Source organism: Calonectris borealis, chromosome 16 (assembly GCF_964195595.1).
Source record: "Calonectris borealis chromosome 16, bCalBor7.hap1.2, whole genome shotgun sequence".
NCBI lineage: Eukaryota > Metazoa > Chordata > Aves > Procellariiformes > Procellariidae > Calonectris > Calonectris borealis.
Window position 1 is genome coordinate 20,505,994 of NC_134327.1, and position 25,318 is coordinate 20,531,311.

At 65.6% G+C, this 25,318-nt stretch overlaps 1 protein-coding gene across 1 annotated transcript; it reads left to right on the top strand.

Moving 5' to 3' along the window:
- Positions 1–127: 127 nt before the first annotated feature.
- Positions 128–16,322, top strand: SBK1 (SH3 domain binding kinase 1). Its single transcript, XM_075165848.1, has 4 exons — positions 128–876; positions 13,841–14,043; positions 14,153–14,355; positions 15,412–16,322. Exons 1-4 carry the CDS (start codon positions 815–817, stop codon positions 16,192–16,194), a joined length of 1,251 nt encoding a protein of 416 aa, XP_075021949.1. The 5' UTR covers positions 128–814; the 3' UTR covers positions 16,195–16,322.
- The last annotated feature ends 8,996 nt before the right edge of the window (positions 16,323–25,318 follow it).

Consider the following 25,318-nt stretch of genomic DNA (forward strand, 5'->3'; position numbering starts at 1 on the left):
GCAGCCCGGAGCCGGGAGAGGGCGGCTGGAGCCTGGGCAGGGCCGGCGGCGGCAGCCGAGGAGTTAACTTCCCAGCCTCACCGCATGAATCTGGAGCTATTAATACTCGCACGCTGGTTTAGCTGTCAGAGCGAGCGGCTGCTCTGCCGGTGAGACGAGCCCCGCGGAGCCGCAGCTCGCCGACGACACAACTTTCCTCCGTGAGCGCGCGGGGCTGCCGGCCCGGCCGCCTGCCTGCCGGACCCTGCCAGACCCTGCCGGATCCTGCCAGACCCTGCCGGACCCCACCTGCTGCAAGCCCCTGCGCCGGGGACACTTTCCCTGGCAGCACCACAGGCACCGTCCTCTGCGCCCGCAGGTGTCTGGTGCCACATGGGCGCTGGGCGCTGGAGAGGGGCAGCTGCTTCCCCCGGCCTCTGAAGCAGCACCGGGCTTGGCTGGGGTCTCATCCTGCCCTGCCGGACCCCTAACGCTGGGCGATGCCACACCAGGTCCCTGCCCACACCCCCTGAGGACCGGTGCTGCCTCCGGCCAGGCTGCGCGATGGGTGCCGGGGTGGCATTGGGCATCGCTGGCCCTGGAGCGAGGGCGATGCGGGACACGGCACAGCCCGGCGCTGCCTCCATGTGCGGCGAGAAGCCAGCCCTGGCACTCAGCCCGGCCGCTTGAAGGGCTCCCCAACACCATGGCCCCGGCCGGGCGAGCGTGAGCCTCCAGCGGCACTGGCGAGGGGGAGGAAGATGCCAACACCCCTCCGGTGCTGCCTGGCCTGCGGTCCCCCTCGCCCGGGTGCGGCGGCCACCGGAGCTGAGCGATGGATTCCTTCTGCTTCGTCTGCTTCCAGAAAGAGGAGCTGCAGCCCCTGCACCTGCACAGGTCAGTGCCGCGGTGCCCGGCCGGGCGGCACGCCGCTGGTGGGGACACGCCGCGAGCCCATGAGGGGCATAGGAGCACGGCACCGAGCTGGACTGGGGGACGATGCCTGGCACGAGAGCCGTGCCGAACTTTCCCTTGGAGCAGGTGCATCCTGTCCTGGCCGGAGGAGGCTGGGGCCCGGCGCTGTGCCGTGCCGTGCCGTGCCGTGCCGGGGAGAGGCTGCACGCACAGCATGTGTGCGCATCCGGCATGTGCTTCCCCAGCAGCAGCTCTCCAGGGCACGGGGTGGGCGTCCCGTGCCGTGCCATGCCGAGCGGTGCCGGTGTCCCCGGGGCGTGGGGCTGTTGGCAGCGGTGTGCGAACCCACGGCATCCCGGAGCCATCCCGCCCACTCCTGCTCACCTGAACGGGGTCCCTGGCCGGACTCTGCTCCCAGGGCCTTGCTGCCGCCCCTGGGGCAGGGGCTGGCTGGGGGGTCAGGGGGGCAGTTGGGGGGTCCCCAAGGCCTGGCCCTCCCCGAAGTGGCACCGGCGCTCACCTTCCCCCCCCTCCCCGAAAGCTCCTCTCCCATCCGCGCTGCTGAGCGGCAGCCAAGGCGAATGTGCCGGTGCCGGAATTAGCCAGGCAGCCGGCAGGGATGCGAGGTGTGAACGCTGGCACATGTCATGCCCAACTGCTCCTCCGTGGCACCGAGCCACTGCCGGCTCCTGTCCCGCGCTGCCATCCCCGGAGCAAAGCTCCCGCCCCGCCGTGACCGCGAGCCCCCCACAAGCACCGGCTGCCCACGGCGAGGTCTGGGGGTGGCCGGCGATGCCAGGCTGGCAGCCAGGCAGGGCTGTCGGCTGGGCTGTGGGCGCGTGCCAGTCCAGGCAGTCTGTCCTTCCTCCCGGTGTGCGAGAAGCCGTAGGGTTTGTTTTGGTGTAAATGATGTTTTTTTTGAGTCTCAATTCCCGTGAGTCGCTGTCCCCTGCTGTTCGGCACTGGCTGGGAAGGCGCCGGGAGGTGGGGGGGACCGGGGGACCAGGGATGGGAGAGGGGCCTTGGGTGTGGGTGCTGCTGGCTGGAGCAGCCCGGGGCTCCCGTCTGGCAGCCCGACCCGGGGTTGGAGCCGACCGGCTGCATCCAGCCTGTGCTGGGCCACAGGTGGCACGAGTTTGGCGTTCTCAGCCAGGGAGGGCAGCGCCCGGAGTGGCAGTGTGGTGGCCCGAGGTCCTGCGTGGTGGCTGTGGGGACCACCCCTCCCTGCTTGGGGGGACAGCGAGGGATGGACACCCGTGGCTTGTCCCCAGAGACCTCCCCCCATCCTGCCCTGCCAAGGGGGTCTGCGCTGGGGGGGGGCTCCCCACCCCCAAACATTCCCCTAGTTGTCACCAGCCTGTCCCCAACAGCCTTTCCCTGGGCCTGCCTCCAGCCCGCGGGGACAGCGCTGTCATCGCCTGCCACCGCCGGCACAGCAGCTACCGGGGTGGGCTCCCCCCAGGCAGGGGGGGGCGGCCGGCAAGAGGGACCCACCGGGTGCTCCCCACTCCGACACCGACCCACCGCCCAGCCCTGGGCCTGTCACCCTGATGCGGCGGGAGCGTGTGGGCCCACGCACGTGGGTGCCGGAGGCAGCGTGCCTGTCCCCGCAGCCTCGCTAGATGGTGCCAGGAGAACGGGCTGCGAGCGGAGGCGGCCGGCGGGCGTGCGGTGCCGGATGGTCCCAGGCTGGCCGGGGTGCTGGGGTGCCGGGGCAGGCCCCGTGGCTCTCCCTGTGCTCCCAGTTCAGTCCCGCTTGCTGCCTTGGCCCCGGTTGGTGATGGGATGGGAAATGCCGCAAGCGGGAGCTGTGGGCACGGCTGTGCCACGGCCCCAGGCAGCGATTCAGCCGGTGTCTGCGGCTTCAGACCCAGATGGGGGGTGGAAGTGGGACAGTGCTGTGACCTCACTGCACCCCCAGATCCCACCTCCCCCATGAAGAAATCCATTCTGCTTCTTTTCAGAAGAAACCCATTCAAAAGAAACTGTTCTGTTTCCTTTCAACCCAGTCATCATCATTACGCTCCAGAGTCAACACCGTGTCCGGCACATGGCCGCAGGCAGATGATGCTGTAGGTCCTGACCCAGCCTGTGCTGGGGGGTCAGGGCGCAGGACGCTGTGCCCCCCGCCCGGCTGGCTTGGGTCCGTCCTGTGCCCCCCAGGAGCACGGGCCGGGGCCTGGGGGGCTGCGGGAGAGGAGGCAGCACCCCAACAGCCGCTGGCAGCGGCTTGGCACGTCCCCGCCACGCAGCTGAGCTGCAGCTTGTGCCCCACTGCGGTGCCTGGGCTGCGGCTCCTCTCTGACCTTGAGAGCAGCCGCTGGGAACCTTGTCCTGGCAGCCGCAGCAGGGGATGGCAGCACGCCGCTCGGGGGGACCACCGAGGTGGGGGGCACTTAACCCCCCCCCAACCCAGCTCTCACCGGCCCCCTTTCCCCTTGAAATCCCCCTGGCTGGGTGCCATCCCCGGGGACCGAGGGGGCACCCAGCCCCCCCAACACGGGTCTGTGCATCCCGGGCTGGCGATGCAGCGGGGTGCCGGGCGAGCAGCCCTGGCCGCGCGGGACGGACAGCGGGCAGCGAAGGTCGCGCCAGTGCCTGCGCCGAGTGGCGAGGCAGAGCGAAGGGCCGGCCCGACCGCAGGAGGTTTCGGAGCTTGGTGGATGCCACGGTGGCGGGGGGAAAACATCCAAAAGCAGCTGGGAGACGCCGCCGGCAGCTCCCCGGGCTGAGCACGTCCCCTCCGCTGGCTCTGCGGCTCCCGGCGTGCTCCGCTCCCGCGTCGCCCTTCCTCCTTCCCTCCCCGCCTGCTCCTTCCCAGCATCCCTGCCAGCATCTTAAGGCAGGTTTTAGCTCATGTCACCGGAGCGTGACAGGCTGCGGGCGGCCGTGGCACCCCCACCCACGTGCTATGCGGGGCACGGCCCCTTGGCTCCCACTCTGCCGGGGGGGGACCAAGTGATGGCGAAGGGACAAGTGACCTTCTCGCTGAATTTGGAGGGGATTGGGCTTGCTAGAAATATTTTGGGCTTTTCAGGTCATTTCCCCGCCGTCCGCCCTGTCCGAGCACATCCCCCGTGGCACAAGCCAGGATATTCCCTTTCCGAGCAGAAATCCGGGGGGCATTCCTGGTCCCCGTGGGCTCATTGCATGGTTTGGGATCGAGCTGGGTGATAAACATGTTTGATCCGGCTCCTTTAATCTCGCTAATCTTAATTAGTTATTAATATTCTCTAAGTGCTTTGAAGACCACGAGCTCGATGCAAACACTAACTGGTGCTATTGGTGTTACTATTATTCAGTCTGTGCGTGACCCACGTGCCGGTGATGTGCCTGGCAGCCGCAAAATGAGCCGCCGAGCCCCACAGAGCCCCACGGAGCCCCACAGAGCCCCACGGAGCCCTGCCGGTCCCTCACCGACAGCTCAGCCTCTGTGTACCTGGGGCCCGGCACAGCCCCATCCTCCAGCGCCGGGGTGGTGACACCGGGAGCCGAGCCGCGTGCGGGGCATGCGTCGCCGTCCCTGCAGCCCCCCGCGGTCCCCGGGCAGGCTCCCTGGGCACCGGCGCCTCACGCCTGACCTAGAAAGAGCCCCGAGCTATAAATAGGGTGAGCTGAAGGAGAGCTCAGAGGCGCAGCTCGAAACGCCGCGAGCAGGAGGCTGCGGGAGCCGGGGAGCCGCAGCCGGGGGACGGCACGGCAAGGGCAGGCGGGGGACCCGGAGGGACGGGTGCCTTGTGCGGGTGCTGTGGGAAGGGACGAGCCGTCCCCAGCGGCTGGTGGAGCGGGGCGTGCGAGGAAAGCTGCGGTGGCTTTTACCAGCCCGTGTCCTGCTTACGTGGCAGCACGGGGAGCACCCCAGCTCTGCCCCATCTCCAGGGCCTGTTCCCGGCGCCTTCGCCCCTAAGATGCTCTCCTGCCCTGGGCCACCCCTTTCCCAGCCCCACAGCGGCTGGTCTGAGCACCCATCCAGCACCCATCCGGCCTGCCCTGGCTTGCTGGGTGACGCAGGGGACGGCATTTCTCCTCTTGTGCCACATGGATGCCCCCATCCCGGTGGGGATTGTCCACACTCGGAGCACCCGAGCCATGGGTGCCGGGAGCTGTGGCAGGGACCGGCGAGCGGAGGGGGGATCGAGGGGACCGGTGAGCGCTCGTGAGCCACAGCCGCCTCTCCGGCTGCCCAGACCCGAGGCCGGCCGTGCCCCACGTGGCTGCCGGACGAGAGAAGGGTGGCAATGTCACAGCAGCGCCTGGCAGCGAATTAAAGAGAAGTGTCAGAATGTGATTCAGCCTCTTGCTTTAAAGTCATTCATAAAAAGACTAATTGCTCTGCGTGCTAAACTGGAAGCGGATTAGAGCCGGCAGTGAGTCATGGCGACGGCTCCCCTGCCCTCCCCGGGGTGGGGGGCTCGGTGGCAGCGGGACGGCCCCGGTCCCAGCGGAGCGGGCACAGCCGGCTCGCACGGCCCAGGCGGTGCGTGGGAACAACCCGCTGTCACCCCTCGGAGCGCAGGGCACCCCCACGGCTGTGGGTCGGCTCAAAGTGGCATCACGGGGACCCGGTGCCCAGTTAAGAGCCAAGGAAGCCCCAAAGCAAACCATGACCTGCGTTAAAATGTCCCTGCTCAGCCCCGGTGAGCACAGAAAGAAATCCGGAAAAACTAGATGCGCCCAGGGACGCTCCGAGGAGGAGCGCGGTACCCACCCCTCGCCTTCCTCCGGGAGAGCTGCCACCGTCCCCTGGGCTGGAGGTGCCCGGCAGCTCCCGGTGCCCGGCTCTGGCATCGCTTGCTGAACGTGTTGCCAAACTTTAACGAGGCTGAAAGGAAGCCCGCGCGGCGCGTCTGCCTCGGCCGGCTTTCTCTGGCTCGGTCCGAATGGTCCCGCCATCCGTGAGTGCGCGGGGGGAAGCTGCGTGTCCTGCATGTGTTTGGGAGCGGCACGGGTGGGCATCACCCGCGCTGAAGGAGAAGAAACACAAAGTCTTGGAAGGCTCAGGGGGAGGAGGAGACGGGGAACCTGCCGACAGCGGGATGTGGTCCTGTGTGAGGACATTTCCGACACGTGGGGCTGATGGCGGTGAACCCCAGATCTTCCAAGCTTGGGCTATCGGAGGCTTTTTTGCTGCCTGTCATGATGAGTGGGGTGGGGAAGGGGTGAGGGGCCTGATCCCTGCGTGGGTAACCGAGGGGGTACCTGTCCCGGCCTCTGCTTGCCAGCACATCCCACCCGTGGGGCTGAACCCCGCGGCGCTTGGAGCTCCGAAGGCCGGCGGGGAGGAGGGGGGGGGGCTCCTGCCCCGGGACAGGCCGCACCGAGCATCCCCGGCTCCACCCGGGGCAACCCCCGCGTGGGCCTGGGCCCACGGACCGGCGGGGTGCCGGTGCTGGCGGGGGGGAGCGGGGGGACTGTGGGAGCGGGCGGGATGGGGAGCGCCCCGCAGCCCCACCAGCGCCCGGGGGAACGGCGGCGGAGCCCCCCCCCGCCCCCGGGGGCTGCGGGGCGGTGCCGGTGCCGGGCGGGGCGCGGGGCGGGGCGGCGCGGGGGGCTGCGGGGGGCGCCGCTCTCCGCTCCGCTCCGCTCCGCTCCTCCGGCGGCGGCGGCGGCGGCGGGGCCGCGGCATGAGCCCGGCGGTGCGGGAGGCGAGCGGCGCGGCGCGGCCCCGCGCGGGGGGCGGGCGGCGGCGGCGGCGGCTCCTCTCCCGCCGAGGACGGGGCGCGGCGGCTCGCCCCACCGGTAAGGCGGCGGCGGTGGGGAGGGGGCGCGGGGGGCGCCGCCCGCTCCGGTACCGGCCCGCGCCTTTGTGGCGGGGCCGCCCTTTGTCTGCCCGCACGGCGCGGGGGGGGGGGGCGCGGGGCGGCGGGTCCCCGCCAGCCGAAATAACCATCACGGTGCAACCGGGATGAATGGGGGGGGGGGGGTCGCCTCCCGCCGCTCCCTGCAGAGCCGGGGTGGGGGGAGGGGGGATCACCGGGCAGTGCGGGTGCTGCCCCCGGGGGCTCGGCCGCCGCCCCGGCAGCAGCGCGGGGTCCCGCCGGCCGCCGCCTCCCGGCGCCGGGTCCCTCCTCCGGCCGCTGCCACCTGCGCCCCGGGCCGGCCCCGGCCCTGCGGCTGCGGGGACAAACTCGGGGCCGGAGACGGAAGCGGCGTGAGTCACACTTGGAGGGAGTTTGTGCCGGAGCGGGGATGGGGCCGGGGACCGGGGCGGCGGCGGGGGGGCTTGTGCCTTCCTCTTGTACCGGGGCCGCAGGCGGGGCCGGTCCCCGAGGGAGGAGGGGGTCCCGGTGAATTCGGGGGGGGGGGGCTCTGGAAGGATGCGCTGAGCTGGAAAGCGGCTGGAGGCGGGGGAAGGAGAGCAGGGAGGGGAGAGCGGGCGAGCGGTGGCCTCGGGGGCAGCTCAGGCCATCTCCTCTCGTCACCTCCCCTCGCTCAGGCCATCTCCCCTCGTCACCTCCCCTCGTCGTCTCCCCTCGTCACCTCCCTTCATCGTCTCCCCTCGCCGCCAGCGCGGTGCGGGTGCGGGAGCCGGCCTCCAGCCCGCACCAGCCTCTCGCCGGCTGCGGCTCGGGAAGGGGGAGCGTGACCCACTTTCCTCCAGGTCCGGCCTCGCGGGCGGGCGACGCCAGAGCGGGAGTCCTGCCGCAGCTCGGGGACGGGTGAGCGGGGCGGGGGGCCGGGGCGGTTCGGTCTCGGCACCCCTCTGCGCTGGATCTGGCGTTGGGGTGTCGCCTGCCGGGAGGCGACGCCTCGGAGCCGGGTGCCTGCGTGCCGAGCCCCTGACCCGCCTGGCTCTCGGCATCAGCGCGGCGTGGCCATGAGCGGGGTGTCTTTGTACCCTGCCTCCGTACCCTCCGTACCCGCTCTGTACCCGTACCCAGCCGGAGGAGGCTGCCTGGGGGGCGCGGGAGCGAAGGCGAGGCAGGGGAGAGGTGGGAGCATCCCCCTCGCTGGGAGCCGGGGCGATGCCCGGGCTGCGGGGTTACAGCAGCCCCACCGCACGTAAAGGCCGTGAAGCCCCTTGGAGCGGAGACAGGGCTGGTTTTCGCAGCAGGGTGACGCGCCCCGCTGCCCCCGAGAGCGAGAGGGGCCGAGGGTCCGGCTGGCCCTGCCCGCGGGGACCGGGCGGGCGATGGGCAGGTGCCGCTCGGGGCGTTTGTCTTTGCAGATCCCAAACGTGCGACGCTGCTGGCGCTGGTGGAAGAGTTTTGGGAGGGAGATGATGACAGGCTGATGAAACCAATCAAACAATGAAGTAATCATAAATCCCCGGTGCCGGCGGCGAGGCGCGGCAAAGGCGGGAGGAGCTGGAGGCTGGAGTAGCTGAGGTCCTAACGAAGCCATCCCGCTCGTCAGGAAAAATCCCGGGAGGCTGAAGCGCTGAAAGGCAGCCAAGGTCCTGCCATCGGGGGCCGATGGATGGAGACGGCGCGGTGCAGACGAGGGCAGGGAAAATCCTGCTGGCAGCTCCGGGAGAGCAGTGCGGAGGGCACGGAGGATGGCGGCAGGAGGGGAGAGCGGCAGCCGCCCGTCCCTTGGGAAGATGCCGAGGGCTGTCAGAGGAGAGAGCCCAGGCGCTGCTTTATCTGCTCTTCCCAAATTTTTCTTGCGGAGGCTGTCTGTGAAACGGGAATCCTGGGACCAAAGGCTGAAGAACCTTGTCATGAGCTCACGGCTGGGATGGGAGATGGTTCCTGCTGTGGGGGATGCGATGGATGGATGCGACAGGGCCTGACCCTGCCCCGCAGCTGAGACGTCCCTGCCGGGAGAGCAGCTCCCGGGCGCTTCTGGGTGTCTGTCGGCTTTGCCGAAGCCAACCCTCGTGCCGGGCAGTCTGCTCTGGTCCGGGTAAGGAGCCGGTACGAGAAACTCTGGATAACTGGGAATTCAGTTCCATCGTGCGGAGAAGTGTCCCAAACTGGGAGCACTGGGAAGTCACCGTTGCTGCGGGCCCTTCGGTGGAGGTTTGGTGCTGGTTCAGGCTCGCGGTGTAAGCGGCACTTGAGCGTTTCCCAGCGCCTTCCCACCGCCACGGAGCCGGCGAGGCGAGCGGACATGGAGCGGTGCCCCATCCATCGCCTCTGTGCGGGATGGCCGCTCCTCCGGGGTTGCGGGATGCGAGCAGAGGGGCTGCTCCCGAAATGCTGCTCGCCTGCACCCGCCGGCCGCTTTCCCTGTGCCGTGCGCGAGCAGCCGCCTCCCGGCCACGCTCGGCTTGTCTTGAGCGGCTTTGGACGGCCCCGGGGCGGCGCGTGGGTGAAGGGACCCTCTCCCTGCCCGTGTTTCGCTGCTCTTGGGTGGGGTGGGAGGCAGCGGCCGGCCCGGGTGGAGGGCAGCGCTGCCTGCAGGCAGCCCCCTTGCCCGGCCGGAGGATGTTCGGACGCGGCTCTGAGCCCCCCGCGAGATGCCTGTTCCTCCCCCCGTGCCCGCGGAGACCTCGGCCTCGTTAGGCGAAGGTGCCTTTGCGAGCCCTCCCTGGGCGCTGGCGTGCCGCTGCCCCCGGGAAGCGCAGCTAATAACGCCTCGCACCGGTGCGCTGGTCCCAGCGGCGCGGAGGAGATGAGAGGATGTCCCCGGAACGGGGTCAGGCAGGAACGGAGGCGGCGGAGCCTGGAAATGGAGCGGGGTGCTGGGAGGCAGCGGCTGGGCGCAGGGCACGGCCGAGGCACCGCCCGCCCCCCTCGCTGCACGGGCAGCACCGGGGCGGTGCGGGAGGTGGGGGACTGGGACCGGGGACAGCCCCAACGGGGCCAAGCGCTCACTTGGGAGTGACTTTGCTGGCTCAGCGGTTTGGAGAAAATAGGGGGGGTTTGGGAGCCGGCTGGGGTGCGGAGGGAGTGAGCTCCCTCCCAACGGGCGCCCTGGCCTCCAGCCTGCCGGGCTGGGGGTGGGATCAGTGTTACTCGCTAATAACTAATGCTAATTGCACCATAATTAATGAGCATGCTGCTGTTGTAGAGAGCGTCGCAGCAGCGGGAGGTTTTGGGGATGGGGATGGGGGGGAAATCAAAGCTCTGCAAAATCCAGGTGGTGCGGCCGGGGCGCCCGCAGGGGCAGAGCAGCGGGTGCCCGCGCCCGCCCCGCTGCCGGGTGTTTCTCATTTCTCCTCTCTAAAGAGAAATCTGGGTCTTGTAGAGACCCTAACCCTGCCCCGCGTGGTTTTTCCCTTTGTCTTCCCAATTCCTTGCCCCAGAGCAGCCCACAGTGCGAGTCCTGGCCCCTCGCCAGGCTCCCAGCACGTAGAGACCCCTGCGTCGGGCTCAGCCCGAAACCCTTTTCCTTTGTCCCACTCCGTAACCGGGTTGTTTTCCTGACCTGTTGGTTTCTGAGGCGGCCGGAGGGTTTTTTTCCCCCCTTCCCCTCTTAATTTCCAAGCAGCCGCTGCTCCAGCAGCCTCCTCTGCCGGGTGCCTGGGGCAGCTCTCCCGGGCGGCCTCTGCTCCTCTCAATGAGCTCTTAATGAGTTTGCAATTACTTATTGGCAGAGCCGATGTGCCCAGGGCTGGGCGTGCAGCGGAGCGGGATGCGGAGCGGGGGAAAGCATCCCCTTGCAGGGAGCGGCGTCGGGGTGGGAGCGGGTTGGCGGTGCCGGCCCTGGTGCCCGGTGGGATGCTGGGCTCCGGATACGGGATGCCAGGCTCCGGATATGGGATGCCGGGCTCCAGATACGGGATGCCGTCCTTCTGGGAGCTGCTCCGTGGTGTTGGGGATGGAGCTGGGGAGGTTTGGGGAGAGGAGCGGCAGTTGCCGATAGGAGACGAGTGGCTGCCTATAAATACCTGCCAGGGAGCGAGGAAGAGGTGGGTGGATTATCCTCCTCGCTCAATGAGATAAATGGTTCTGAAGCTTAAACACAGAACAATTTTAGTCTGAATAGTAGGAGAAACGGTTCAGGATGCGGAGATGACGGCACGAACCGCCTGCGGTGAGCGGCGGGGTCCCGGTGCCGCTTGACAGCATCTTCGCTGCCCCTTTGCCGGTGCCCGGGGTCTCGTGCCGCGGGGACCTTCGCCAGGACTCCGCCGGGATGCGCGTTGTTCCTCCCTGCTTCTAAAAGCTCCTTCATCAAGACCACCCGAAACACCTGAGCCAGGGGACGGTGCGCTGGCAGGGCGGTTTTGGCTTCCTTCGGGCACGGCGCTGGCTCCTCTCCTCGGTGCTCCGGGGCTGTGCCGTCCGGGCGGGAGTGGAGCTGCTGTGCTGGGAAAAGGCCCCATTTCGGCTCTGGTTTGACCTGATCTGGCAGGCGGCTGCACGGGCGGTTGCGTCGGCATGGCTGGCATGGGCACAGAAGGCAGCCAAGGACGCGGGACCTCCACCCTAGCCATGCCAGGCTGGTGGCATCTCTTGCCACATCGGCACCGTCCCCCCCATGTCCCCTCGTCCCCGTGAGCGTGCAGAACCAGCTGGAAACGAGCCCTCGCTCCCTCTCCCCGCCGCTGCCCCGCTTTGCTGCTTACACCAAAACCGACATGTGTTCAAAAGCATTTCAATTTTTAAGGAAAACTTCTGCGTTTACGCTTTTTCTGGCCTCGGCGTGTTGGTATTTTGCCTGCCATCGCTGTTTGGTTTTCCCTGGGATCAACGTTGGCTCCGTTCTCCCGTGAAGCCTTGACAGAGTGGGGTGCGTCGCACCGAGCCGGCAGGAACCGAGGCACCGCGGCAGGATCCCGGCAGCGCCCGCGTCCCCGGCAGCGTCCTCGGCAGCACGGCCCCGCGCCTGCCCCGCCGACCCGCACCGCGGCGGGTTTGCCTGCTCCATAACGCTCCGCAGATGCAGCCACAGCCTGGGGTGGCTGCGAAAGCCTGGCAGGGAGCAGGGAGCAGGCAGGGAGCAGGCAGGGAGCAGGCAGGGAGCAGGCAGGGAGCAGGGGGCAGGCAGGGAGCAGGCAGGGAGCAGGCAGGGGACCTCGTGTGACGGGAGTTTCTCGGTTGCCGGTTGGAAAGGAGCTCCCTGGAAAACCCAGCAGGTTTAGCCAAGGGAAAAAGCAAATAGTCCTTGACTTGGAGAGCTCTTCTAAGCAGCCGTCGGTCCTTCACCTCCTCTCTCCCATCCCACCAGCAGGTTTTTTTCTCAAACCCCAACTTTGCCAACTTGAATAATTGCATTTCAACACCGGTTAATTAAGAGACATTGACGAGCATGATTGTGAAGTCAAGTGTAGACAGAATTCTTCTTGCAGGATGCTGGGAGCTGTTTTTAGTCATGCATCCATCGAGCTGCTGCGCCGATCCACCTCCACCTCCAGCACCCAGACGCTGAAATGGTGCTTCTCTTCCAGGAGGCCAATAAAACACTATGGAGATGAGCTGCTTTGGAGATCTTATGAGTCAAGCCGTTACATTTTTGGAACATCATGATGTTGAAGTTCCTTTTCTATTTTTTGCCCAACTTCCCAGGAAAAAAAAAAAAAAAAAAATTAAGAAGCTGAGCTCTGCTCTGGGATGAGAGGCAGCACGGTGGTGGAAAGAGAGGAGGGAGAGGTTGGAGATCAGGCTCAGCCTTGTTGGGAAAGGGCTGGGAGGATCCTCATGCATCGGGCAGGACTATGGGGGTGCTTCGTGGGTGCCCGTGGGGCGTCCGGCACCGTTTGGGGTGGCTGTCACAGCCCCTGCATGGCCGCGGCACGGGGCTCAGCCCGCACCCTCTGGCACGGCCACTCTCAGCCTCCGTCTTTTGCAGCCGTGGGCTCGCCGCCTGCGAAACACCCGTATGGGTGCAGCCGCCGAGCACCCACGCCGCGTCCCCGGCTGCCCGCGCTCCCGGCTCTGCCCGGCGCCAATCGGACCCCCGGGTGCAAGCGGGATTCATTTTGAGTGGGGTTTTTTTCCCTCCCGGTGAGACACCGCATTAAAAATTCTAAATATAAACCAGCGCCCGCTCAGCTGCTGTCCCATGATTTTTGTCAATCTGCTACAAAATAAAAAGCAGCCGGATTTATCTAGCGAGGTACCCTGGGGTGCCCGTGTCTCCGCGCGGGGCCCGCTCCGCGCGGGGCGGTCGTGCTGCGCTCGCAGCGTGGGGCGGCTCGGCGGGGCACGGGGTTCGCGCTCTTGGGGGACGATGGAGGGCGATGCAGCGCCCTGAAGACGTCAGAGGAGATCCCGGGGTGGGTTCGCCGCCGCCGCGGTCGTGGCGGGTGAGTCCAAGCTCGGCTCTTGTTGCGGGGATGGCAGGGGCGAGGAAAAACTGCCGCCGGTTTGTCGGGAGTGAGGAACGTCGGTGCTGTCGTCCGTGCGCCGCCGGCCGGGCTCCGCACCAGGGCGTCCCGCGCCCTGGCAGGGGAAAGCCGCGCGTCGGTGCCGATGGATGGTCAGAGGCGCGCGGCGGAGTGGTTTCTGCAGCACCATCGTGTCCCGCGCGGTGCCTGCGGCGTGGCCCTGGCCTCGCTCCGGAGCATCGCTGGCTCGCAGGCGGGCTCGGCTCTGGAGGGGGCTCCGGTGCTCTGCAAAGGTGGGAGGGTGGGGGGGACAGGGCCGGCTCCTGGGGTCCCCATTGGGGACTGCGGCAGCAGGGGGGAGCCCCAAGGGCCTCATGTCCCATCCTACGCGGTGGCTGTGAGCACACCAGGGCCGAGGAAACGGGGGTGGGGGTGGGGGTGTCCCCATGTCCCTGCCCTGGCTCTGCCGTGCCCCGAGCCCTGGCGTCGCCCCCAGACATCCCCCTGAGCGGGAGGCGCGGGGGCCACTGCACCCCCCGGCCCTGCCCCGCACGGCTGCAGCCCTGCGGGGGCTGGAGCATCCGCTCCAGAGCCATTGGGTTGGTGGCCCCCGGGGATGGAGGGGTGGCACCCAGCGGGTGCTGCTCAGCACCACCCCAAGCAGCCCGGTGCCCCCTCGCAAGGTGCCGTGGTTCCCAGCCCTGGGGATGGGACGGGATGGGACGGGACGGGGTGCGGTGGCTTTGCAGCACCCACCGAAAGCGGTGACGCGCCTCTGCCTTGCAGCGCAGCCATGAGCGCGGGTTCGATTGAGCAAGAGCCGTCGCGCAAGCTGGCCTGCTGCGGGGTGCCCCTCATCACCGAGGACATGCAGTCCCTGGCCATCCGCACCCTCTCGGGCACCGACATCAGCAAGCACTACGACCTCATCCGCGAGCTCGGCAAAGGCACCTACGGCAAGGTGGACCTGGTGTCCCACAAAAGCACAGGTGAGGGGAGCGGGGTGGGGGGCGTAGAGGACGCGGCCGCGCTGGGAGCAGGGTGCCCGGCATGTCCCAACCGTGCCCCGGGCTCACCCCCATCCCCTGCCCACCGCAGGCACCAAGATGGCCCTGAAGTTCGTCAACAAGAGCAAGACGAAGCTGAAGAACTTCCTACGGGAGTTCAGCATCACCAACACGCTCTCCTCCAGCCCCTTCATCATCAAGGTCTTCGACGTGGTCTTCGAGACCGAGGACTGCTACGTCTTTGCTCAGGAGTATGCCCCCGGCGGGGACCTCTTCGACATCATCCCGCCGCAGGTGGGAGCCCGCGCCCCTCCCGTAGGAGCCTTTTTGGGGTGTGGGGGCTCAGTATCCCCAGGGCGCTGAGCAAAGCTGCCGCTGTGCTTCGGTGGCCGTGTGGGAGGGGGCCCCACGCGCGGGGACCGGGCATCCCTGTATGGGTCGGCCCCAAACGCAGCAGAGCATCTGCAGCACCTACAAGGAGGTCTGGGACCCATCACCTGTCCCCTGGGTGACCTGGGACCCATCATCCATCTCTAGGGTGGCCTGGGACCCCTAACCAGTGGCCTGGAACCCATCACCCATCCCCTGGGTGGCCTGAGACCCATCACCCATCGCTGGGGTGACCTGAGACCCATCACCCATCCCCTGGGTGGCCTGGGACCCCTAACCAGTGGCCTGGAACCCATCACCCATCCCTAGGGTGGCCTGGGAGCCATCACCCATCCCCTGGAGGTCCTGGGACCCATCACCCATCCCTAGAGTGGCCTGGGAGCCATCACCCATCCCTAGGGTGGCCTGGGACCCATCACCCATTCCCTGGAGGTCCCGAGACCCATCACCCATCCCTTGGGTGGCCCGGGACCCATCACCCATCCCTTGGGTGGCCCGGGACCCATCACCCATCCCCTGGAGGTCCCGAGACCCATCACCCATCCCTTGGGTGGCCCGGGACCCATCACCCATTCCCTGGAGGTCCCGAGACCCATCACCCATCCCTTGGGTGGCCCGGGACCCATTACCCATCCCCTGGAGGTCCCGAGACCCATCACCCATCCCTTGGGTGGCCCGGGACCCATCACCCATCCCCTGGAGGTCCCGAGACCCATCACCCATCCCTTGGATGGCCCGGGACCCATCACCCATCCCCTGGTGGTCCTGAGACCCATCACCCATCCCTTGGATGGCCCGGGACCCACCACCTGTCTCCCTGCCGCAGAAAGCACCCCAGATAAAAGCAGCCGCGACCCCGTCGGATGCGTAACGACGTTCGGATATGGTGGTCCCCGAGCTGGGTGGGATCACCACGGGGTTCGGTGGCGGGTGGCTGACGCCGTGTCCCCGCGCCCACAGGTGGGGCTCCCCGAGGAGCTGGTGAAGCGCTGCGTGCAGCAGCTGGGCCTGGCCCTCGACTACATGCACAGCAAGAGCCTGGTGCACCGGGACATCAAACCGGAGAACGTCCTGCTCTTTGACCGCGACTGCCGCCGCGTCAAACTGGCCGACTTCGGCATGACCCGCAAGGTGGGCTGCCGGGTCAAGCGCATCAGCGGCACCATCCCCTACACGGCGCCCGAGGTCTGCCAGGCCGGCCGGGCGGAGGGCTTCGCCGTGGACACCAGCATCGACGTTTGGGCTTTCGGGGTGCTCATCTTCTGCGTCCTCACCGGTAACTTCCCTTGGGAGGCGGCGGCGGCTTCCGACGCCTTCTTCGAGGAGTTTGTGCGGTGGCAGAAGGGGCGGCTGGGGGGGCTGCCCTCGCAGTGGCGGCGCTTCACGGACAGCGCCCTGCGCATGTTCCAGCGCCTGCTGGCCCTCGACCCCGAGAAGCGCTGTCCCGTCAAGGAGGTCTTCTACTTCATCAAGTGCGACCTGATGGCCGAGGTGCGGCGCCGACCCTCCTACCGCTCCCGCAAGCACGCCGGGGACAAGCTCCCGGCCGGTCCCCATCGCCACGAGGCGGCCGGCTCCTGCACCCCCGCCCCGCTCAAGAGGACCGTCCTGACCGAAGGGAGCGGCCCCCGCGGCTCGGAGCCGAGCGCGGCCCCCCCGGGGACGGCGAGCAGGACAGACGGACGGCAGGACAAAGGCAAAGGGCAGATGGTCCTGGCCACAGCAATAGAGATCTGCGTCTGACGGCGCGGGGGCAGCACGCGGCGGCCGCCCGTCCCGTCCCGTCCCGTCCCGTCCCCCCGCCCCGGGGACAGGGATGGGGGGGTTGCTCGTAGCGGTGGCGCGAGCCGGGACCAGGCTCCGGGTCTCCCAAAGCAAAAAAAGAAAAGAAACAAAAATGAAGAGGAAAAGGACAAAACTGGTTGCGCTGCGTAGCGCCAAGGATGCTGATCCCCCCCACCCCGCCCGGGTGAGGCCGGCGGGCAGGAGCCCGGCCGAGGGCACCGCTCGCTGCCGGGGAGGACGTGGGTGCCCCCGGCCCCTGCCACGGCCGCACCGCCCCCTCCAAGGCTCCCCCCAGGGTGACACGAAGAGGGGTCTCCCAATATGGGGAGGAAGAGCTGAGGGGGGCTGCGTGGGTGGGGGCCACCGCCCAGGGGTGGGGGGGTCGGGGGCAGCCAGGGCCCACCGGCTCTCCCCCACCCCGTGCTCAGCCCCCGGCCGGGGCGGGGGAAGGCCGATGACCCCTCACTGTGGAGGAGGCCTTTGGGGGGGGTTTGGGTGGGTGGTGATTTGCCCCCTTCCACCAGTCCCTACCCCGCTGGTGGGGACTGGGAGGGGATGGGGAGCTGGGCACTGAGCCGGTGATGGGGAGCCGGGGGGTCACCGGCAGCCCAGGACCCCCGGCAGCCCCGGCTGCCTCCCTGCCACGGGAGGTGCTGGCAGCCATCGATGTAGCAAGTGTCCCTGTCTCTGTGTCGTCGTGCGTCCCAGCCACAGCCGCTGGCAGCCCCCGTCCCCCCGCCCTGCCCTGCCGGGCGGCCGCGCGCCGGCCCCGGACCCCCGGCCGGAGGGACCGGTCCCCTCCCAGCCGGGAGCTGCGCTCCAGGCTTCGGCCGGCGGCCGCGGTGCCGGGTCGGAAACTCGGGGCCGCGGTGGCTCTGCCGTGGTGGTGTCCCCTTGTCCCCTCTGCAGACTTTTTGTACCCAGGGACTGGAAAAGGTGGTGGTGGCACATCTCCAGGGCAGGACCTGGGGAGCAGGGGAGGGGGGTTCAAGTGGCCTCCTGAAAGGTCCCCGTGGCTCCCTGCGCTGTCCCCATCACCCTCCTTGCTGTCACCCCTTCCCCAAACCCCGGTTCCCCTCCCGTGGGGCTGGCGGGGAGGAGGCAGCGGGGTAAATCCCCCCGGGGCTGGCTGCAGCGAGGCGGGGGGGTGGTGGCAGGAGCCGCTGGTGGCCCCTTAGTGACAAGGTCATGGGGTGGGGTGGGGGGTCACCACCTCCCTCCCGGTTTTGGGCACCCGGGGCGGTGGGGGGCTCACCCCGCTGCCAGGGCGGGGAGGCTGGGGGGCACCCCGAGGCGGCAGCACCCAAGCCCTGGCACTGTTCGGGCTTCCCTCCCATCGGGTGGGCGCCGTGGGGACCCCCGTCCCCGTCCCCTCCGGCCCCCTAATTCCCGCACAAAGGGCTATAACGCTATTCAGCAGCAGCAGCAGCAGTTTACACAGCAGGCGGGTGCCCAGCCGGACCCCCCGCCACCGCCGCTGCCCCCCGTCCCCGCGGCACCCACCCCTGCCCGCCACCCGCCCGCGGTGCCAGGGCCGAGGGCCGGTTTTAGAAGTAGCATTGCCCCGATGTAGAGATGCTAGGTGCGGTTTTTTCTCCTTTTTGCCTTAGGTCCCTCAATGTCCTCGATCTTTCGTGCAATAATGTAGATAAGGGATCCCGGCCGCCCCCGGGAGGGCTGGGTTGTACCTGCCCGGGTGGTCTGTCCCGCGGGGGGGTGCCCGGGTGTGATTTCTGTTCCCGTCGAGGTCGCTGTGTCGGTAGGTTGTCGGGTTTTTATTTCCAATTCCCTCGGCTGTCGGGTTTCGGACCTTCTTCCCGTAGGAGAGGCTGTAGTGTCACAGACGTTACCTCAGTTTGTCACTGTTGAAAAGGATAAAAAAAAAAAAAAAACACAACTAAAACGGTAAAAAATGACAAAATACATAGTTATAAAAGCAACAAAAAAATTCTCAATGGCGGTGAAGACTTTTTTTTTTTAAATAAAACAAACGTGATGCTGCTCGGGCAGCGGCGGGCGGGCGGGGGGCACTGCCTGCCTTTGCCCTCCCGGGGCCTCGGGGCTCGCTCTGCCCCCACCTTCGCCCTGTCCTCCCATGCCCCATGCCCGGCTGCCGTGGCCACCCCAGGGCGGGAGGGGAGGGGAGCGGGGAGCAGCACGGCGGGGCTGGGGGGCAGCACCCATGGGTGCCCTCAGTGCAGCCCCCTCCAAACAGGCAGGGCCGCCTGACGCCAAATGTATTCCAGCCACGTCCGCAGGCTAATTTCAATTTCCTGGTAATTATGCAAATGAATGTGGATTTAATTAAGGGCAGATTTCATTAAAGTCTTCTTGGGGAAATGAGAACAGGGTGGGGGAGAGCGAGGAGGAGGAGGCTGAGGAGGAGGCAGGGAAGGAGAGATGAAGGCAGTGCCCGCCCTGGAAGATAAATGGCTGCAGGGGAGGGGATGGGATGGGATGGGATCCGATCCCCTTGGGAACGGGGATCCTGCCTGCTCCCTGCCATGGGCCCCCCATCGCGGGAGGGCTCAGGGTCCCCACCCCAGGGGCAGGGGGGCTGTGGGGGGCAGACGTGGGGCACGGCCGGGGGGCAGCGCCCAGGATAGACCCCAGGACGATGCAGCAATGGCTCCTCCAGTCCATCTCCATCCCCGCTGCGGGGACGAGGGCAGCAGGCAGCGAGTCCTGTTCAGCTGCCGACTTCAGCAGCGAAAGCTTCCATCTCCTTTTCCTTTCTCATCAGGGCAGGGAAAACATTTCTTTGACACACAATTTTTATTTTTTTTTTTTCTTCCCCCAGCTAAAAATACAGATTTGGCCACGCCAAAAGGTCTAGGAAATCAATGTCATTGTCACCAGGCGCTGGCTGGAAGGACCCTCCCCTCCCCGATCGCAGACAAAAAAGGAAACGCTGCCATTTGACGTCTTTGAAATGAACCACTTGGGTTGCTTTCAGCTGAACTGTCTTTAATTCAAAGTGAAATGGCTAATTTTATCCCAGCAAGGTCGGGGATGCTGAGAGCCCGTCAGCGCGGGAGGGCGGGGGCTGCTTGTCTCCAGGTGAAACCTTCAGACCCAAAAAATGTGGCAAAAGCGGCAGCTTGGCAAAGCCATCGCCTGCCCGCGTCCCCTCTGCGTCTGCTCCCGGGTTTGGCTGGGACGGCGGCCGCCCCGGCGCCGCGGCTGCTGACCTTGGGCAGTCCCCGAGCGATGGATGAGCAGCGCGGGCACGGCTCCGAAAGGAAATAACTCATAGATCCGTACAGCTCCTCCAGCCGGCCGCGAGGCCGGAGGGAAGAGGCACAGGGTGGCAGGTGTGAAAACGGCATGGGTGCTGGATGCAGGGCGGGTGCTGGATGCAGGGCGGGTGCTGGATGCAGGGCGGGTGCGGCAGGTCCAGCCCCGCTGGTGTCCCGTAAAACCAGATCCTTCCCGAGCTGGGAAGGCCAGGAGGTGCTGACCGCAGCAAAGCCTGCCCGCCTCTAATTTCATCCAGCTCTCGATTTCTGGAGCTGAATTTTGCCCGGTTTTGCTTAGAGATGCTAAGTGAGCCACCGCAGCCCCAGCTAAAATACTGGGGGTTGAGAGTAAAAATAACTGAACGATCCACTCGTTTGGAGCACAAATAATCAATGCCAAGCCGGCATTGCCAAAAAAGCCCCCCAACCCCAAACAAGCCCTTTAAAAGGAAATATTTTGCCACCGAGATGCCGCTTCAGCTCCCCGATGATTCAGGAGGGGCTGCAGGATGAGGCCCACCGCTCGGGCATCCCGAGCTGGCAGGGGAGCGCAGGGTCTGGGCCGCCGGCGGCTTCCCCAGCACGGAGACATCGGGGGGGGGGGGGGGAACGCGAGCCCGGCGTGGCGAGAGTATTCATTAAATGTGCTTCTTAGGGCTGATCCGCTTTCAAGAGTTTCCAAAAATAGCAACGGCACCGAGGAAGGAAACGTGACTCATGTGCTACCCAGCGCCCGAGCAAAATGGGGCGAGCTCGAGGCCGCCGCGCAGTGAGCGAGAGCACGAGCCGCTGCTCAGGGATGCTGCCGCAGCGGGGTCTGCCTTAGCACCAGGGCAGCCCGATGCCCTTCCCGGCGGCTGCAGAGCTGCCTACAGAGGGGACCCCGCTCGGGCTCGTCCCCTGCCTGTCCTTTCCGCAGGGCCCCTCCGCTGTCCGCGTTTCCGGCTGCCAGGGAGATGACGGACAGGTGTCAGTCAAAGCCTGATGGCCTGAGAGGGACAAGCTGCCGGAGCCAGGCAGCAAAAGCTGTCCTGAGGTGGGGAAAAATCCAGCCCCGTGCCACGTGGGATGGTTCAGCAGGGCCAGGGCTGGTGGCAGAAGGGAGAGGTGACCTTGTGTGACAGATCCAGCCACCTTCGGACAAAGGGAGAGGGGAGCTGGCTGCACCTCCATCCCATCCTCCGCAGCCCATCTATGGGCCGGTCGCTGCCCGGTGGAAGCAGCCCCATGGACATCCCACCGGGAATGGCTCTGGGCCAAACTCTGCCGGGTGCCGACTGCCTTTGCTCCAGCCTCAGCTGGCCGGCAGGATTTCGGCGCCGGGCAGAGGAATGCAGGAGGCTGCCGGCATCTCCCACTTGGCTGCGTGCTTCCTGCAACGGGTTTGGACACATTTTTTCACCCAAAGGTGTTTCTCCCTGTAGAAAACCCAGTATTTTTCACCGGGGTCTTTTTGTTGAGAAATGGGTGGGTTTGTCAGCTTTTTGATCACAATTTTGGGGTACGGTGAGGTGCCAGGGCCCAGGGGAGGTGACGGGGAGCACACCCAGCCCTGCACCCCCCCCCGCCACCCGAGCGGTTGGGTTACAGGCTGCGGCTCCGCAGGCCTCTCACGTTGCCATGACAACTGCAGCATCCCAGCCGCGGCAAGGACGGGAGACCTCCGCCATCCCCACCGCCGCCTCGCCCGGACACGGCTCAGGATGCCCTCAGACCCAGCCGCCAGCTCAGGGTGCCACGGGCAGCACCCCAAGCCCACGGCTGGCTCCTGGGCGCTGGTCCACGCTCCTCCCGATTTAGACCTTCCTTCGCGTCCCTCTGAAAGCCACAGGGCTGGCGGCGGCGGGAGAGGCTTTTGCTTCTCACGCGAGGATGTGCCCATTCAAAACCCCGGCGTGTGCCGTAACCGAGCGACGCACAACCGGCACCGCTGCGGGCGGGTCTCTGCCCCAGCCGCCCGGCTGCAGAGCGGCAGCTCCTGCCGGCTCTGGCTTGGCAGGGTCCCGGCTGGCAGAGCATCCTTCTGCTAGACACAACATCCCCCGGCTTCCCCCAAACCCCTCCTGTCCTCCCACAGGGCGGGTGGTGGGCTCCTGGATCGCAGCCCTGCTCCCCCAGTCACCCCAGCTTTCGAGGCACGGGGGTCTCTGGGCCCGGCGTTACCCCTCGCTAATTAGAGCATCATCACGGGCGGCTCTCGCTCTCAGCAGCCTCACAAGACCTCGGCTCTCAGCCTGACAAGATCCTGAGCTAAACCCTCGCTGACATCGGTAGCCCTGGGCTGGGGAGCGACTGAGCTCCTCACCTCAGAGGCTGCCACACCTCCAGAAAGGTCCCCTTTGAAAAGCATTAATACAAGATTAATAGAAGCTTTAATAAACAGTGAATACAACCGCTAATGGAGCCCAACTTGTAAGCCATCTGTAACACCTCAGGGTTAAAGGCATCCAGAACATGTCTGGAACATGCTTAAAATGGATGTTAATCACCTTGTAGCCCTGAAGACACCACACCGGGAAGAGGCTTTGGGAGAAAAGGTTGCAGATGAGACAGGAGGACTGCCTCGTCCCTCCAGCCGCTTTAGAGAGGGTTTAGTTCCCAAGCATTGCTCCCCCCCACCGCACTGCCGTGAAGGCAGGCAGAGGAATTTGGGTCATCCTCGTGCCCCTGGGGCTGGAGCTGGGTCAGGACCCCACGACAGGGCAAGGCCAGCGTACAAGGGACAGCCGCATCCCACCTGAAGCAGCAGGGGCTGGAGGGGCAACAGGACACTGCGCGGAGCAGGGCAAACACTGAAGGCGGCCTCAGGTCCCTCTCCTAGGGCTGCATCAGCCTCCTCCTGAACAGCTTTTCCTTGTGCCCACCAGCACCTCCCCTGCTGAAGCCTGCACCCACCGCCTCATCCCTCTGCTCTGCACCTCCCCATCTTCTCTGCTCCCAGCATTGGATCCCGGACAGCGATTTAGATCCCCTCCCTCAACCTCCTCTTCTCCAGACTGAAGAAGGTCCAGCTCCCTCAGCCTCTGCTGGACTCGCTCCAGCTTGTGACACATCTGCAGTCACTGGAGGGACTGACCCTTCCCCAGCCTGGTTTGAGGAGCACTGTAAGGACCCTGTCCCAAGGACCAAGGTCTAATTTCCCCACCGGACGGGGCACCACGGTGTCCTGCTCTGCAGAGCTCCTCAGTCACATCTGCCCTCACGGGTATTGCTTGCTGAGGCTGGCCAGGGTAACTTGTTCGTGGCAGGACTACCTGGCTGGCTGACCCACAAGAAGCCTGGGACACTTGCTTGGCTTCAAGTCCAAGGGGACTTCAACATTTGGAGGCTGCCAGACGTGCTGGCTGAGAGACTCTGGAGGCTGGGCATCAGAATACAGTCTATGGTTATTTGAGAAGTTCAGCAGCAGATATCCAGAAGACAGTGGTAGTTTAGCGGTCAGGAGCTTCTTGGTGGTCTTTAATTTGCTTCATAGCATCACCGTTCATTACGTTCAGGTCCACATGTTTGGATATCTCCTTTCGGGGGTGAGAAGCAGCTCTGCAGGACCCAGGGGCACTTCGGTTGGCACCAGCTCTAGCTGGCTGAAGCAGACCAGGATTCTCTGTCTGCTTGCAGGGTCAGGAACTGAACGTCATCTTGGCTGGCTGGCTTCAAGGCTTCCCGAGGGAGGCTGGATCTTGTAGAAGGACAGGCATGGGGTCAGACACTGGAACGAGCACAACAGTCACATTAGTCTTACAGCGAACTCCCTGCGGCATGAAGTATCCAGCTCCGAGTCATTACCCAGCTTTTGACTGGAGACAACCCACAGCCATTCTTGGGAGCAACCTGTTCATGGCAAAGCCTCCTCTGCTCTACCATGGAGTAAGCCCAGTCCACTGCAGACCAGATCTGCAGGTCTGCACAGCTCTCAGGTAGACGTTCACTGGCCGGTCTGCTTTGAGAGGGTATCAGCATCTCAGTGCACAGCCACAAACAGCTCAGGATCTTCTGCCAGAGCACTGGAAAGGATGAGTCCCACACCCAAGTCACCGCTCAAATGCAGCTGTCTTGCAGTAAGAGCTTCACAGCCATGTGAGCGCCTGCAGCTGGGTAGCGCAAGCTAAATGCATTCTCCAAGGCCCCAGGCAGCGGCTGCCGGCCGGGGGCTAACATTCAGCTGAGGCAGAGGGCAGGGACATCCATTCTGCCCTGCCCTGCTCCATCCTTCCCTCTCTAAGTCAGTTGAAGAAGTCTCCCAGATTTCAGCGCCAGACAGGTCAGCCAGGACACGGCAGCATTGAGATCTCCTCTGTTAGATCCATAACAGGGTCTGCCGCAGTGCGCAGGGTAGCTTCAGTCCAGAGTCACCAAACATGGAGCATCACCCACAGCAGAGGAAGGTCTTGGGCAAACTGGTCACAAGCAGATCCATGGGAGCCACCTGAGGATCCTGATCAGCTGTGGCGACTTGGTGATCTTGCTGGAGAAGAGAGTCTTCATCTTCAAAATCATCTTTGAAAGCTCACAAGGACCTCAGAAGGTTCCTGATGGATGGAAAATGGCAAACACCACAAGGTTCCTGATGGATGGAAAATTGCAAACATCACACAGGTCTTCAAGTAGGAGGACTCCAGGGGGTCAGTACAGGAGGTAACCCCCAGCCCATCCATTCACCTGGCAGGGCAGCCAGGCACAGCCCCGAGGCAGAGACACAACCCTGGAGCCCAGCAGAGCCCCACCAGCACAAGCCCCTGGCCCACCCTGAGGGTTTATATACCCCTCCTGGCAGCTGCAGCTGCATGTGATTGGCCAGAGCAGGAGCAGGGAAATCTGGGATTGGCCAGAGACAGCAGGGCAGCGGGGGATTGGCCAGGAGTCCCTGCATCCCAGGCCAATCCCAGCCTGTGATGGGTCTTAGAGCCAAGGGTAGGAGGAACCCAGCCGGTCTTCTCCTGCAGGACCTGGGTGTATGATGGTTTTACATGCTGGGAGCAGGGATGGATGGGTGGATGGAGACAGACAGACAGACCCACCCACCCACCTACCTACGGCCCCTCTGCTGAGCTCCCCAGGAGCACTTGCAGTACCAGCAGCCCCCAGCTTAACCCTGCACCGTGTGAAACTGTCCGGACAGAGCCTCTGCCCTGCTCTAACGGAGCAAACCCGTCCGGTCTTTGGGACTCGGACTGGTGTTGCCATCGGGTCGTGGCCGCGCCAGGGCCAGGTGAACCCGCACAACTGGTCTGCATGACCCAGTTAGAGCAGTTCTAAAAGCTCCTCGCCCACCGGGCTGGTGTTTCTGCCTGAGCCATCCGCTGTTCCAACCAGTTTAATTACCCACATCTGAGTCATCCCCGGCCCCGCTTTATCAAAGCCTGCAGCCTTGCAGACAAACTGCCCTTTGTCCTCCTCCAGCCCCTGTCAACGGGGAATTGCCAAGTACCAATTAATCAGCGGCTCCTGCTGCGACGGGCCTGGGAGATGGTGCCCCGGGAAGATGGAGATTGAGGAACAGAGAGGGGCCACTGCCCGCCCGATGGGACAGAGCTGGGACTAGAGCCCAGGTCCTGATCCCACCCCAGGAATTCGATGGGGAGGCACATGCTTTCCCCGGCGGGGACCAGCCACCACCCCTGCCATAGCCGCATGCTGGCCGCTGCCCTCACTAATGCCCAAAAGCATTTCAGCTCTCCAGCATAGCCAGGACTTGTGTGGTGACCCAGCAAGCCCTCTAGATGCAGAGACACCTGGAAATCCAACAGCGGCAGATTTGGCCAAGAGAGAGGTGCTTATGGCTATGCCAGCTAGAGCAAGGCAAATATTTGTGAGCATGGGATCTGTGCAGAACAAGATCATCC